Source organism: Lissotriton helveticus, chromosome 4_1 (assembly GCF_964261635.1).
Source record: "Lissotriton helveticus chromosome 4_1, aLisHel1.1, whole genome shotgun sequence".
In the NCBI taxonomy this organism is placed as follows: Eukaryota; Metazoa; Chordata; class Amphibia; order Caudata; family Salamandridae; genus Lissotriton; species Lissotriton helveticus.
In genome coordinates, this window is record NC_136063.1 from 653,637,495 (window position 1) to 653,650,624 (window position 13,130).

General features: G+C 45.5%; 1 protein-coding gene across 1 annotated transcript in view; it reads right to left on the reverse strand.

Moving 5' to 3' along the window:
- TGS1 (trimethylguanosine synthase 1) overlaps window positions 1-13,130 on the reverse strand; it is a 345,615-nt gene that overhangs the window by 226,070 nt on the left and 106,415 nt on the right. Inside the window, exons 7-8 of the mRNA XM_078687296.1 lie at window positions 12,188-12,362; window positions 7,221-7,557 (exon numbers count right to left, since the gene is read on the reverse strand). Of these exons, the coding sequence (XP_078543422.1) occupies window positions 7,221-7,557; window positions 12,188-12,362 (512 nt within the window). The remainder of the gene's footprint in view (window positions 1-7,220; window positions 7,558-12,187; window positions 12,363-13,130) is intronic.

A 13,130-nucleotide genomic window follows, 5' to 3' on the forward strand; every position in this document is an offset into this window, starting at 1 on the left:
CCCTGGCCGCGGCGCCACACCTCTCCCGTGTTAAACAGACAAGGGCAAAGACAAATAACAAGCAGCAGGCGGGATTACCCTAGCTATACAGATTACCAGATGTCTCGGAGAGACAGCGCATGTGCGCTGCCTATGCGAGACCTAAAAAGGTAACCATGTTGTTCCTGCTTACACTGCACATGCTTTACTTAATCTTGCATTCCCTGTGAGTGTTTGCTTTTTCAAGGATGTTGTTAATTTTCTTTTAGTAGCATATTGCTTGTCTAGTGCATAATTTGAATTGAGTCACATCCAGGTGTTTATAGCAGGTCAGTGTAGTGGAAGTTTCTGTCAGTGGGTCAATATGGTGTTCAGTGGGGAGATGATGTAGCACTATGGTCAGACCTGCTGAATTTGGAACTGGGGACTAGGTTCAGCCCTCATGACCAGTCCACCAGACCACTCCCCCTGATGGAGCACATTCCCATGCTAGACCTTAGAAGGCCCCACAATATCTTAAAAGCCCTGGTGTCTTAGCACAAGCAGGTGGGCCCTAGCAGTGGCAAGTGTGGGTTAACCTTGATGCCTGTCAGCCACAATTCATTTTGAAGTTCACCTCCAGTCTTGCAGGCAGGCCTATGACACAGCAAACCATAGAGAGACAGTGACTCTGTTACTGAGGTCACAGGACCCTTGAGCAAGGTGTCTCTAGGGCAGTGTGACCACAGCAGGTGCTGACCAGCCGCGGTCCGTGCAGGTAACAGCGGAGGGGCAGAGGGGCCAGGTAAGGGGGGATTTCAAGGGACGATGCGGAGGGAAAATTAAATATATAATTATACCTCGGCATCGTCCCTCTAAATCTCCCCTACCCGGCCCCAAGGCCCCACCGCTGTTCCCTGCACGGACCGCAGCTGGCGTCGACTTCAGGTAGGGACGTCATGTTTGCAAGTATAATATCGTTTTAAAAGCACTTGCTGCCTCCTTCCTGGCCTCCAACAATTTTCGGCAACAATAAAAATGTCATGATAACTTGAGCGATTAATGTTCTTAGTAGAGCGAGATGGTGTTTTGTCTAGTGGACGTTTTGACTCATGGAAATTAAGCGCAGAGGGTTAATGTGCCTGCTGCTAAGAACATGTACCATGCAGATCACAAAGTGCACATATTGTAAATAGGTCAGGGGGTTACTGCTTTTGTCAGAGAGACCCTACAGTTATTTGCAGTTAATAAGTTAAAATCCTATCATAGAACAGTGAGCTATTAACTGTCATGTAAGAGCTGCATGCTAACTGCAAGGTAAATATTAGAGCGTTATGGTTTTTTCCCCAGTCTTTGCTTATCCTAATGTTGCCAAAAAGTCGAGGAGGAATTGGCCCTCCATGGGGGCCCAGGTCTAATTTGTTAGCAAATACTCACTTCGATATCCTTTTTTGTGGTGAAGCAATTTTCTTTGCCCCTGGGTGGTGAAGGCATTAAAACAGCCACTGTTACTGGTAACAATGCTATCCAAGCTCCCCTAGTAAACCGTGGAAAATGATGTGGTATATAGCAATACTTTCCAGAGCATTAGACCACAGCCTGTAGGCACATTGACTTGTGAGTTTGTTTTGGGGTCTTGTTTTTGATTCTACCTTTACCTCTGCTACACGTACTCATATGAGGATTACGGTGCACAATCAGAATAATTGGTAGTCAGCAGTAAGTCACCGAAGTAGAGGAAGACTTGTATTCCCAACCTCAGGACGTGGGTTGCGATCAATGCCATCGCTTTTGTGAACACCTGCAGGGCACTTGTGTGGCCAAAACGGAGCACTGCAAACTGGAAGTGTTCCTGGCTTAATGTGAACCACAGGTAACACCTGTGGGCCTGCAGGACAGGGATACGTAAATAAAGATCTTGCCGGTACAACTGCACCATCCAGTCTCCAATCTTAAGGCACGCAAATAGGATGAAGCTCTCTGTCATACGGCATAAGGAAATAGTAAGAATAACACCAGTTCTTACCAAAGGAGGCCGGAACCGACTCTATAACCTCATTGGCTAAAAGTGCCTCAACTACCTGCTGCAAGATGAACAGGTGGTAATTTGGATGGAGTGGAGATCTTCCGTTATCTACAAATCTGTCATACTCTTAATGCAGCCCTCTTCGTGATTGGGGAGATACCAGAATCCTCCCCCTAGAGGATAGATTACTCTCGGAACCACTGCCGAAAAAAGCGGTATCACTGACTTATCGCAAGTTATGCAATATTAGGAGCTTCCGTGAACAATGGCAGACTGATATAGGCATACTGGAGGACGAGGATTGGCAAGCTGCAATTATGTCTCCAAGAGAATCAGACATTCCACTTAAGTTCTGACTTATCCAACTGAAGGTACTGCACAGATCGTATTTCACCAGGGCCACACTTTTGAAAATTGGGCATAGGGATGACGCATCCTGCCTTAGACAGTGCACCGAGGAGGCTACCTTATACCACACTCTATGGGAAAATTTGCAAATTAGGGTCCTTTGGGAAGAAGCCACACATCATATGCACAGGGCCTTGGGGAAGGATATCCACCTGATGCCCAGATTGAGGATGCTGAACTTTTAGGAGGCAACAGATCTCACTGAAGTGGAACAACAATGAATCACTTTGGGTAATACACTGGTGAAACGGCCAATTGCAATGCACTGGGGGATTGCGAAGGTGCCGAATGCTAGGGGGTGGGCTAAGGAGCTATACAAATGCATGATTGCTGAAAAAGAGGTGTTTAAATCCAGGGGATGCCCCAATAAATGTGACAAAAAATGGGGCATATGGAACACTATTCATGGGATGATATGCATCTCTCCGACGGTAGAGATGAGATGCGAGAACAACATAGATTTGGACATTTATGAATAAATATATGTGGATATACTAATATATGACAATTATAATTGCATTATATGTAAGATGTCACATGCTATTGCTATGGTGTTAATGGTGACTGTTCAGATCTATAAAATATTAAAAATATCTTAAAAAAAAAAAAAAAAGGACGGCCAGGTGGTTTTTTGTCAGCCACTGATGGTGGTGAAAGGTGTGGCAAGGAAGGAAAGAAATGTGAGGGCGAAGCCCCAATGTACAAATTGGATGATCCACTTGTCTGAATTGGTGACTTACCACCCTTGGAGGAAATACTGGATCCTGCCTCCAAAAGAGTGGCTGTGTGCTGGCAAGGACACAATAAAGCAGTTTTGAGGCTGCCGATTCAGGAAGGGCACAGGACTTCGTTGCACGTTTTTTCCTGCTGTACTTGGCATTCACTTTAAGAACCATGGCCTCAGTCACAAAAGTGTTGGAAGACCCATCAGACTGGTGGCTAGGTCTGGTGTTGGCGAAACTGAAAACCCCAACCATAGCCATGAAGGAGAATAAACTGCTGGTGGAATTTTCTGGTGGGGACAGAAAGACTCAGGTAAATTGCTTTGGCCCTGCTTTCTTTAAACCTTTCCTGCTCTGAATCTGCTATGTCACCTAAAAAGTGGGAGCCATCAAATGTCATGTCCATTAAGGATGCTTGGATATCCCCACAAAAAGCCTGTAGACCTCATCCAGGTGTGGTGCCAAATTGATACACTTGTATCCATCACTTAACCCAGGCAGATGTTTGTGTCCAAGTCAAAGAGGATCACAAATTTTGCTGCATTGCAGCCATCCTGAACAGCTTGGGTTAGGGATGCCCGAAGAGGATACAGAATTGCCAGTAAAACCTAGGCCACCATGTTCTATAGGGCATAGAAGAAGCAGCCTAGAAGACATCTGGTGGTTACTGAGCACAGTCAGATAAAGTGTCCCCTTTGGATAAGTTATAGAGCAGATTCTTAACTTGCAAACTCATCATTACAATCAAAGAAATTCAGTGCATACAGCCTAACAGAAGTAAAGAGTAAAAATGATGCAGATGATTAAAGTTAAAAACGTGTACAATTTATTATAACTTTTATACAGAAAGGAAATAAAATAAAAATATTTATACAAAATATCCTATCACAGAGAAATAAATACATAAAAATCCTAACACAGTGGGAATAATACATAGAAGATAATTCCAATTAAAATTCAGAAAAGGACACAATAGTCAAACAAATTCAAACCAAACTCCAATTAGTACATGTATCTTGAATGGAGAAGTTATTTGATTCAATGACTTAGTGTGTCACAATTCAAAGTAGCACCGACGCGTTTCGGTTTTGGCAACTTAATATAAAAGCCAGCACCTTCCTCAGGATTAAAATATAGATTCCCACAAAATACAATATCTCACTCGGAGCATCGAAGGCCCTCCAAGATATTCCAATACTGTGTCCACCCTTCTTGATGGATAGGCTATATTGATCGGAGCCGTCTATTGCGTTTTCTTTTAGCCTCGTCTCCTGGTGGGCAAACAACAATAAGGCACGGTCTCTTGTGATTCTAATAAACAATCCAGTAGGCCGCACACGTAGATTAGCTTTGTAGCTGTCTCTTATATCCACTTATGCTCGAGATGGAGAAAACATCCATTCCGTGAAAGTTAGACCGCCCGCAGTCTGTCTACGAATATTCCGTGGCGGCGTCTGATGGTGTCCATGCCTCAATAAAAAAGTGCATGCCTGGGGTCCCTCTCTTTTGTTAGAGGTTACTGAGCACAGCACAAGGCTTGTAAAAGCAAAAAATATGCTTGCCAAATGGTTTGATTCTCTTTGACTCATGATCAGGTGAAGTGGTAGTTAAGGTGTTGGGATTAACTTTACTTGTGGACATCTGCACCACCAGACTCTCTGGCGTAGGTTGTTGTCTCGAAAAGGCCAGATAGCCTGTGCTAGACGATGAGGTGGAGGAAAATCAATATTTAACTGCCCGTCCTGAATATGGTTTTGTCCAAGTGCCCAAAATGATATCCATGAGGATCTCATTAAACTGCGATAGGGATCATAAGAGGGCTTGACCAGGCTGTAGTATATCAATCAGAACATAGCCTTCACACCATAGAGGGAAGTTGTTAGTCTAATATTTGTGCTGCCCTTCTCATAACTACAGCAAACAAGGTACTTTCTTCAGTAGTTGGACCAGGAGGTGACACAAGGTCAGAGTCTGTAGATGTATCCAGGCCACGGGCATATTGGAAGACATATTCATCCCCTTCACCAAAACTGTCCGTGTTGAGTCAGTACCAAATAGATTGTGCAACGTTTGGGCCCTACCACATGGTATTGGCAAAATGTAGGAACTGGATGGATAGCCTGTTGGCAGAGCTAGACATGGCTCCGGTAAAAGTTGTGGTAAATTCTGATCAGAGTAGGACAGCTGAGTAGGATGCAAATTCTCCTCCAGTGTGGTCAGAACCGGCATCGATGCAAAAGGAACTGGCTCAGGGAGTATCGGCAAAACTGTAATCGGCACAAGTGCTGTACCCGATGAGGTTCCCAGGACAACAAAAAACGCCAGCAGAAGCCAAACTGGAGACCCCTGCGGATCCTTGGAGCCCAAAGTGCAGCAGATGGGACAGGTTATGTGCTGAAAATGTGCAGCATAGACTCACTGAAGGCCTCTAATCGCGACATTAGCAACAGAACTGAAAATGCGGGATGCATTTGGACCAGACTCTGGATCGGCGCTGATGGAGATCCGGATCAGGATCGGGTGACATAATGAAACCCTCTCAGGAGTTGGAGAGAGTAGCTGGAAGGGACCGATTTTCGCTGGACTTTTTGTGCTTTTACTTTGACTTATCCGAAGACTTAGGCGTGAGGAGGACCTTCTGCGGGAATGACTTAGGCAGAGGGAACAGACGTTCCTTTCAACTTTGACCAGGCGCAGTTCTGAGTCTTCAGATGTTTGCCGACAGAGTCATCTGGCAGTCCCATATGGCCTTTGGATTCATCTGGGTGCAGTTGTCACAGGCCCTGGAGTTGTGCTACGGTCCAAGGCACTCAAAACTCCGAATGGGTTAAAAAAAAGATTTTTTTTTAAAGTAATTGTCAAAGATAAGACAGTGAAGCTACGGATCAATGTCTGAAGACGTGGAAAGAAAGAAACCGACCTCTGCAAGCATGGGTGGTGCTCATATGCAGCTCCATTCTTCATTTCTGGAGTGGAACTAAGTCAGTGTGGAGACAAATGAGGATACCTACTGGCACATAGAATTACTGCTTTAAAGTTTCCGGATCCAGTCTGACATTTGAAAATAATCACAAGGTGATGAATCTGCAGTTAGAAGTATCCATCAGAGATATACAATACCAGAATAGGAAATAACCTTGCTTATGTGACTGAGAAACAGTTCCAAACATGTAATTTCAGTTTGTGTATTTGGATACAAATTACTGTGCACTCAAATTATCAGAGTGATTCAATTTAGTATAATGTCACCACTATATAAACATCAGAGAAATCAATGATTTATTATCACACTACTTTGAAGTAATTAAGAATTGTATTTTAAATGCTCTAAACACCTTTCAAATGTGGAATGCATGATAGCACAAACCATAAAACTCATGCACCTATCAAATCAAGAGGAAATATAGTTAGAAAAAAAAGCAACTTTGATAGGGTGCGAATTGATAGATTTTTGTTACATCTGCTGATACACTGATGATGTATGAACTTTCATTTAGTATCAAAATGTGTAGATGAACACTTTATAAATATGAGAAGACTGAAAGCGTGTCCCATTTTCTTTAGAATTCCCTATATATTCTATGAGCTCCTTGTTGATTATACTAGCTTTTGACGATGCATGACACTTGTTTGAAAAACCTTATTCCACAATTAGACCCAGATGCCAGGGACAGCAGTGACTTGCATTTGGTTGCCTTATGATGGTGTTTGATATTTTTCAATGTGAGCGTCAGGAACGGATTGGCAATATGGTCAGTCCACCATTAGCAGGTTCTAGACAAACAAAGCAAAAGCACATTACCTTAGCAGAGGACATGTGGTTTGGCTTCTTTAGACAGCTTTAGCGCACTGGGGAGGAGAAATGTCCTAAGGTCCAAAATAAGAAAAAGTGGTGGAAACACACTACTTGTAGGACTATCCTAACATAATATTATCCTGGTTATGATGAATAATATTCAAAGCCTCAAGACTGGCTTAAACACTTAGTCGCTCTTCCACAAACTTGATTTGCCGGACAAACCCAGCGAGACAATTACATTCACGAGATTGGGTCAATTGGGTACTTCTGTGTACCATCACAAAATTTAAATGCAACATATTCTCACCTTCTGCTTCTACCTGAAGATAATCGGGAATATCCAATGCAACCAACTCTCTTTGCGGGTGGCTGTCCAGTTCATACGACATCTCAGATGCAACTTCCTCTATAGTTTCTTCTGTGTTGCCCCCTTCGGATGTACAGACTCCAGAGCTAACTGGCACTTCATTTTGCACTGAAGGTGAAAGTGGAATCCTCAGTAGAGGGACAGGGAATTTTCTGACACATACTTCATGTTCCTCAGAGTCACTGCTGGTCGTGGACTCATTGATAATTTCAGTAGAGCCAGTCTCTTCTAAGGACAATTCCACACAATCACCAGCTTGCTGTAGAAATATCTGAACCTGAAAGTTTGAAAGTCCAACGTTAAAACACATTATCATAAGGAAGAGAAGCCATTAACAGAATACCTTAAAAATGTTGCATACACTATCTTTCTTATGTCCTGCAATTCTTCTAAAAGGCTGATTTTAATTGCTCTCTCTACAGTGTAGAGCACTATACATTTAACTATCGAGAGTAAATGTGCAACCCTTGTCTTAAGGTGCCTAGCATCCATAACATAATTTAAAATCATATCCTAATCATAACTCAAGGATACATTTTTAACATGAAGGATCAGTAGTGCAAGCTGATATTCAAGAGGCAGCAACGACTGGAGGCTCTGACAGACGGCCCCACTGCAGAACGATTGAGCCTGGCACGAAGGAAGACCCAGAACAGGTTGATGTTTCAATTTAGAGGTACACTGGATACTTTTCACTGAGACCTTATTGACAGAACATAAACTCAGTGGTCACAACCTTTGCTGTGATGGAATGAGCATGCAAACCAACTGGGGGTTGTTTCTTGGCCAGTACTTAGGAGATTTTAATGCAGAGCATCCATCGGCAGATGGTTGGTTTCTGCATGGCCTTCCCGTTCTTGTCCCTGACATACCCCATGAAGAGTTGAATGTCCAACCGGAATGGTTTTGTGCGGTCAAGGTAGAAAAACAACGCTCTTTTTGGGTGCTATCGGTGGAGTCTCTACTCTTCCCTAGCGGAATGAACTGGAGTGTGAAAGGTAGGCAAAGCGAAGGAATGACCTACGTCGAACACAGTGACTACCTTCAGCTAGACAGATGCTGAAGTCCAAAGGAGCAGACTGTCAGAGAAAAAGAAGATGTAGGGAGGCTTAGAGGACAGTGAATGCAGCTCATGGACTCTTCGGGCAGATGCAATTGCCACCAGAAAAGACGCCAGATTGCCAAGATAACATTGCAGACTTCAGGCGGAAGGTCAAATGTTCCAGCTCAATCTCCATGCATGAAGACTAGGTGTTGACAGGTTTGGGAGGCGAACCCTCCCCTGCTGCTGTGACAGTAGATTCTCCCAAAAGGGACAGCCTGATCGGAGCACCGATGGCCATGCTCAACAGCTTAGGATACCAAACTCTTGGGCCCAGCAGTTTATGATTTTTTTGAGAACTCTGGGCAGGAATAGAAAGGGCGGAAAGGCACACAGGAAGCCTGATCCCCACTCGAAATGAAAAGTGTCTCAGAGCGAGAACCATCTTGAAAACTTCAGCACACAAAACTTCTGACATTGTGTGTTCTCCAAGGTAGCGAGCAGATCTAACCAAGGTTCAATCCACTGCTAAAAGAAACCTTGCACCTCCTCCAGATGGAGATGCCACTCATTATACACTAAGCATCTTCGGCTACGTTTGTCCACTGTGCCTTTCAGAGAGCCCGCCAGGTGTTGAACCACCAGGGAAATGCCCTGACATTCCAGCCATGTCCACAGGTGCAAGACCTCTTGACGAAGGGTACACAACCCCACCCTGCCCTGTTTGTTGCAGTACCACATAGCAGTGGTGTTGTCCATGAACACCTGCAGAAGCTTTCCCTTGATGGAGGGTAGAAAGGCTTTCAATGTCAGCCAGATCGCTAGGATTTCCGAATGCTGATGTGGAGTCTGGATTCTGCCGGAGACCAGAGGTATCTGATCTCCACCTCTCCCAGATGGCCGCCCCATCCCAGAAGGGACCCATCTGTCACTGCTATCAGATCTGGTTGGGGAAGGGAGAGGGATCTGATGCTGCAGTGCCCTCCAAGATCAGGACCATGTCAGAGAGAAACCCACTACTGAGCCTGCACCTACCAGCGGGCATGTGTCACAAGCAGGATGCAGCAGGTCGTGAGGTCTATCAGCCTCAGAGTCATTCACACGAAACCCATGATAAAGGCTGAAACATTGGTATCATAGCCTGAATATCCTTGACATGCAGTTCAAAAGGAAATCCCTAAAACTGCACTGCGTCCAGCTTTGATGAAAATGAGCCTGGTGTGACTTCGGCACGTTTATAGTGAACCCCAGCGAGTGCAGGTCTGCCGTGGTCTAGAGATGGGCGACCACTGCCTGGGACAAGCCCGCCTTCAACAGCCAGTTGTTGAGATAGTAGAAGAATGATCCCCCTGGTCTCTGCAGATGAGCTGCAACAACCGCCATCCCCTTGGAGAACACCTGAGGGGCACTGGTAAGGCCCAAAAGGAGCACTGTGAACTGAAAGTGCTTGTGACTGTGAACCGCAGGTAATGTCTGTAGCCAGGCAGGACGGGTTCATGAAAGTATGCGTCCTGAAAGCCCAATGCTACCATACACTCTCCTGGGTCCAGGGCAGACAGGATTTGAGTGAGCGTGAGCATTTTGAATTTCTCCTTTTTCATGAAGAAATTGAGAGGACATGAGTCTAGAATAGGATAAAGACCTCCATCCTTCTTGGGCTCCAGAAAGTAGAGTGAATAGCAACCACAACCCACTTCAGTTGCCGGCACCCTCTCTATGGCGCCATTGGCAAGAGAGCCACCACTTCCTGGCAGAGTAAGGAAAGATGGTCCTCCGTCAGCCTGTTGCAAGTGGGTGGAACGGTGGTCAAAAAAAGGAGGGAGTAGCTCCTTTGGACAATCTGGAGAACCTAGCAGTCAGATGTTATTGACATCAAGTGGCGCAGGTGATGGCGTATCCTGCCTCCCACCGGGTTGCCCCTGATGAACCGAGGGCAGACTCAAGGGGCTTGGAGCCTACAGCTGCCATGGGAGTGGTGGATTGGCATGACCTCTGGCTGCATTACCCACAAGGTCTGTGGGTACTGAGTCTTCGGTCTCACAGAGGCTGGGAATCTTGTGTGCCACAGGGGCTTGGCGGGTAGAGGCGTGGCTGGAAGCCACTTCCGTAGGAGCGAAAGGCAGACTGGGGTTGGCGAGGGGCCATGGAAAGGCCCAATGACCTGGCTGTAGCTGTTCTATCCTTGCAGCGCTCAAGCTCTAAGTCCGCCTTGCCTATGAAGAGATGGAAGACATCAAAGGGCATGTCCATAAGCAAAGCCTAGACGTCCCCTGAAAAGCAAAGCGTCTTCAGCCAGGCATGACACTGTAAGGCCGCTCTGTCTAGCGAGTTGGTCATGTTCATTCCATATCAAAACGTGAACTTAGCTGAATCTTTCTCGTCAGCAATAGCTTTGGAGAGTATGGCCCAAAAGACAAGCAGTGTTCACGGACAGCAGTAACAAGATGGTCGAAGAAAATATCTTGTTTCCCAAGGTATCCAGCTTTTTGGATACCCAATCCGGTGGGGTGGTAGGGAATGTGCCAAGATTTTCCAGGTAAATGGAGGGTGGGACCACCAAGCTCTCTGGGGTGGGTTGCTGTGTGAGAAAATTGTGGTCCCCTGCGATGGTGGCAGACAATCGTCCTGTTCATAAGAGCTCCTGAGCAGGGCGTGGAATAGGTTCCGAGTAGGACGTCCACGAGGGCTTTGTTAAACTGGAGAAGCGGTTTAGATGGTTGAAGTACCTCCATAAAAATGTTCGTCTTGACAGCCACGGAGGGCAGCGTAAGGTCCAGGACAGTGGCTGCCCCCCTCACCACCACAGCAAAGGAGGCTCCTTCATCCAAAGCCACAGCAGGAGGTGCAACCACGCCAGTATCTGAGGAGGTGTCCAGTCCACTGGCATCTGCCAATTTCTCATACCAGGTTTCCTCGGTGGGATCTAGGGGCTGGTTTTCTTCAGAGTCCAGTGGCCCCTCTCATAGCTTCCCTAGCCTACAGAAATAGCATATAGCTTGGATGGCATGGCTCCAGTCAGCATCAACGACGCTCATCCGCCTCCATGTCGGAGTTGGGGATAAGAATGGGGATGGCATGGGGTGCAGTCAGTGTGGCAGGCACCAGTGAAGGTTGAGTTGGCTCTACCGGCGCCAGCCTAGAAATATCTGTGGATCCAGGTGGCCCGACTGGTGCTGAGGGCAAACATGCCGGTGGAAGATCAGTATGCAATTGGGATGACTTTGACTGCAATGAAGATCGATGGCTCTGCGACGCATCCCGGGGCCTTCCTCTCGACTGGGATCGAGACCGTTGCAGCGTTGGACGTCAAGCGGCAAGGATTTTGAGGCATCGCTCCATCGAGGCCTTGGAATACATGGCAAGACAATCGACGCAGGTTTTGGCACTGTGGTTATGCTTACGGCACCAGAGACAGACTAGGTGTGTGTCTGTCACTGGCATTTTTTGGTGACAGACCAGCAGGGCTTCAATCCAACCTTTCTCTATGACATCCCTGCCATGCCACACCAGGAGACAAATCTAAAAAAACTTCGATAAAAAGTTGAAAAGGGGCAATCAAAATGTAACTGAGGGTAGCACTCTCTGGATCTGCGCTGTCTGCACGGAAACAAACAGTCAGCGTGCTAGGGTGTTGCCTAGCTAGGCACGGCGTATGTCATTTCCAGCGCAGACGATGCCACTGGACCCAACCAACGCCCCCTACTGGAGCACAGGGGTTCTACTCATGAAAAATTTCTGGATCCAGCCTGACAACTGGAGATATTTCTAAGTTTAGGAATCTGAGGCTAGAAGTCTCTATCGAATACAAATAGACATGAGTGCTAAAAGAGCAAAGACAGATCGACAAGTTCACATAAAAGTTTACCTTGTCCGCCACATTATTATTTGCAGGTAAAATTGCTTCAGGTTCCTCTGTAAAAAAGATGTGCTTGTTCTTGGAATATACTGGCTTGAGCTTGCTAAGAGATTTTGGTTTGCATTTCACATTTTTATCCAGGTAACGCACCGTTCGGTGACTGAAGCTAGAAATCCTTCCATATCTGCAATGACAAGTATAATCAACAATATCATCAAAATGAAAGATAATATTGGCTTAGTAAATAAAAATGTGAAGTCTTGAATACAGAAAATTGCAAAAGTTTAGGCCCTACTCCTACCACAGCACAATTCGTTTTATGGGTGCAAATGGAAGCCATTATGTGTAACATAAGAATCCACTGCTCTATTGAATTACTCTGATATAAAAGTGTTATTGTCTTCAGTGAGGTGTTGGTTCAGTCTCTGCAGCATGGGCTCCAATCCCTAAAACACTACCACCAAAGCAAATCAGCGTATTGATATTAGCGCTCAACTGGAGAGGAGACAAATAGATATAATTTCTTCACAAATGGGTGGTGTTGCAGGGTGATAATCTGTCGAAGAAAGTAACAATTAAGTTTATGTTCTGGGAACACAGTGTGGGTGCATATGTTGTGCTAAGAATTTAAAAATCAGCATACATTATCATAATTCGGAAAAAGAAGAAAAACCACAGACCCCACAAATATTCCTGGTTGGCAGGACGCACGTTAACAAGAGCAGTCTTTACATGAAGTAGTTAATTTGAAATGTTCGAAGGCTCCACAGAAGTCCAAAATCTAAATTATCGGCAGTAACACAGAAAGCAGTTCCAGCAAGCTTACTAACAAAATTCCCCTTGCTTCCAATTTGCTAATCAAGAATGTGGGGTAGAAGTACAAATTCCAGGAGAGGTCACGATGAGTAGAGCTCATGAGGCAACTGGAGCCAGACTCCAAGCAGGAAAGACT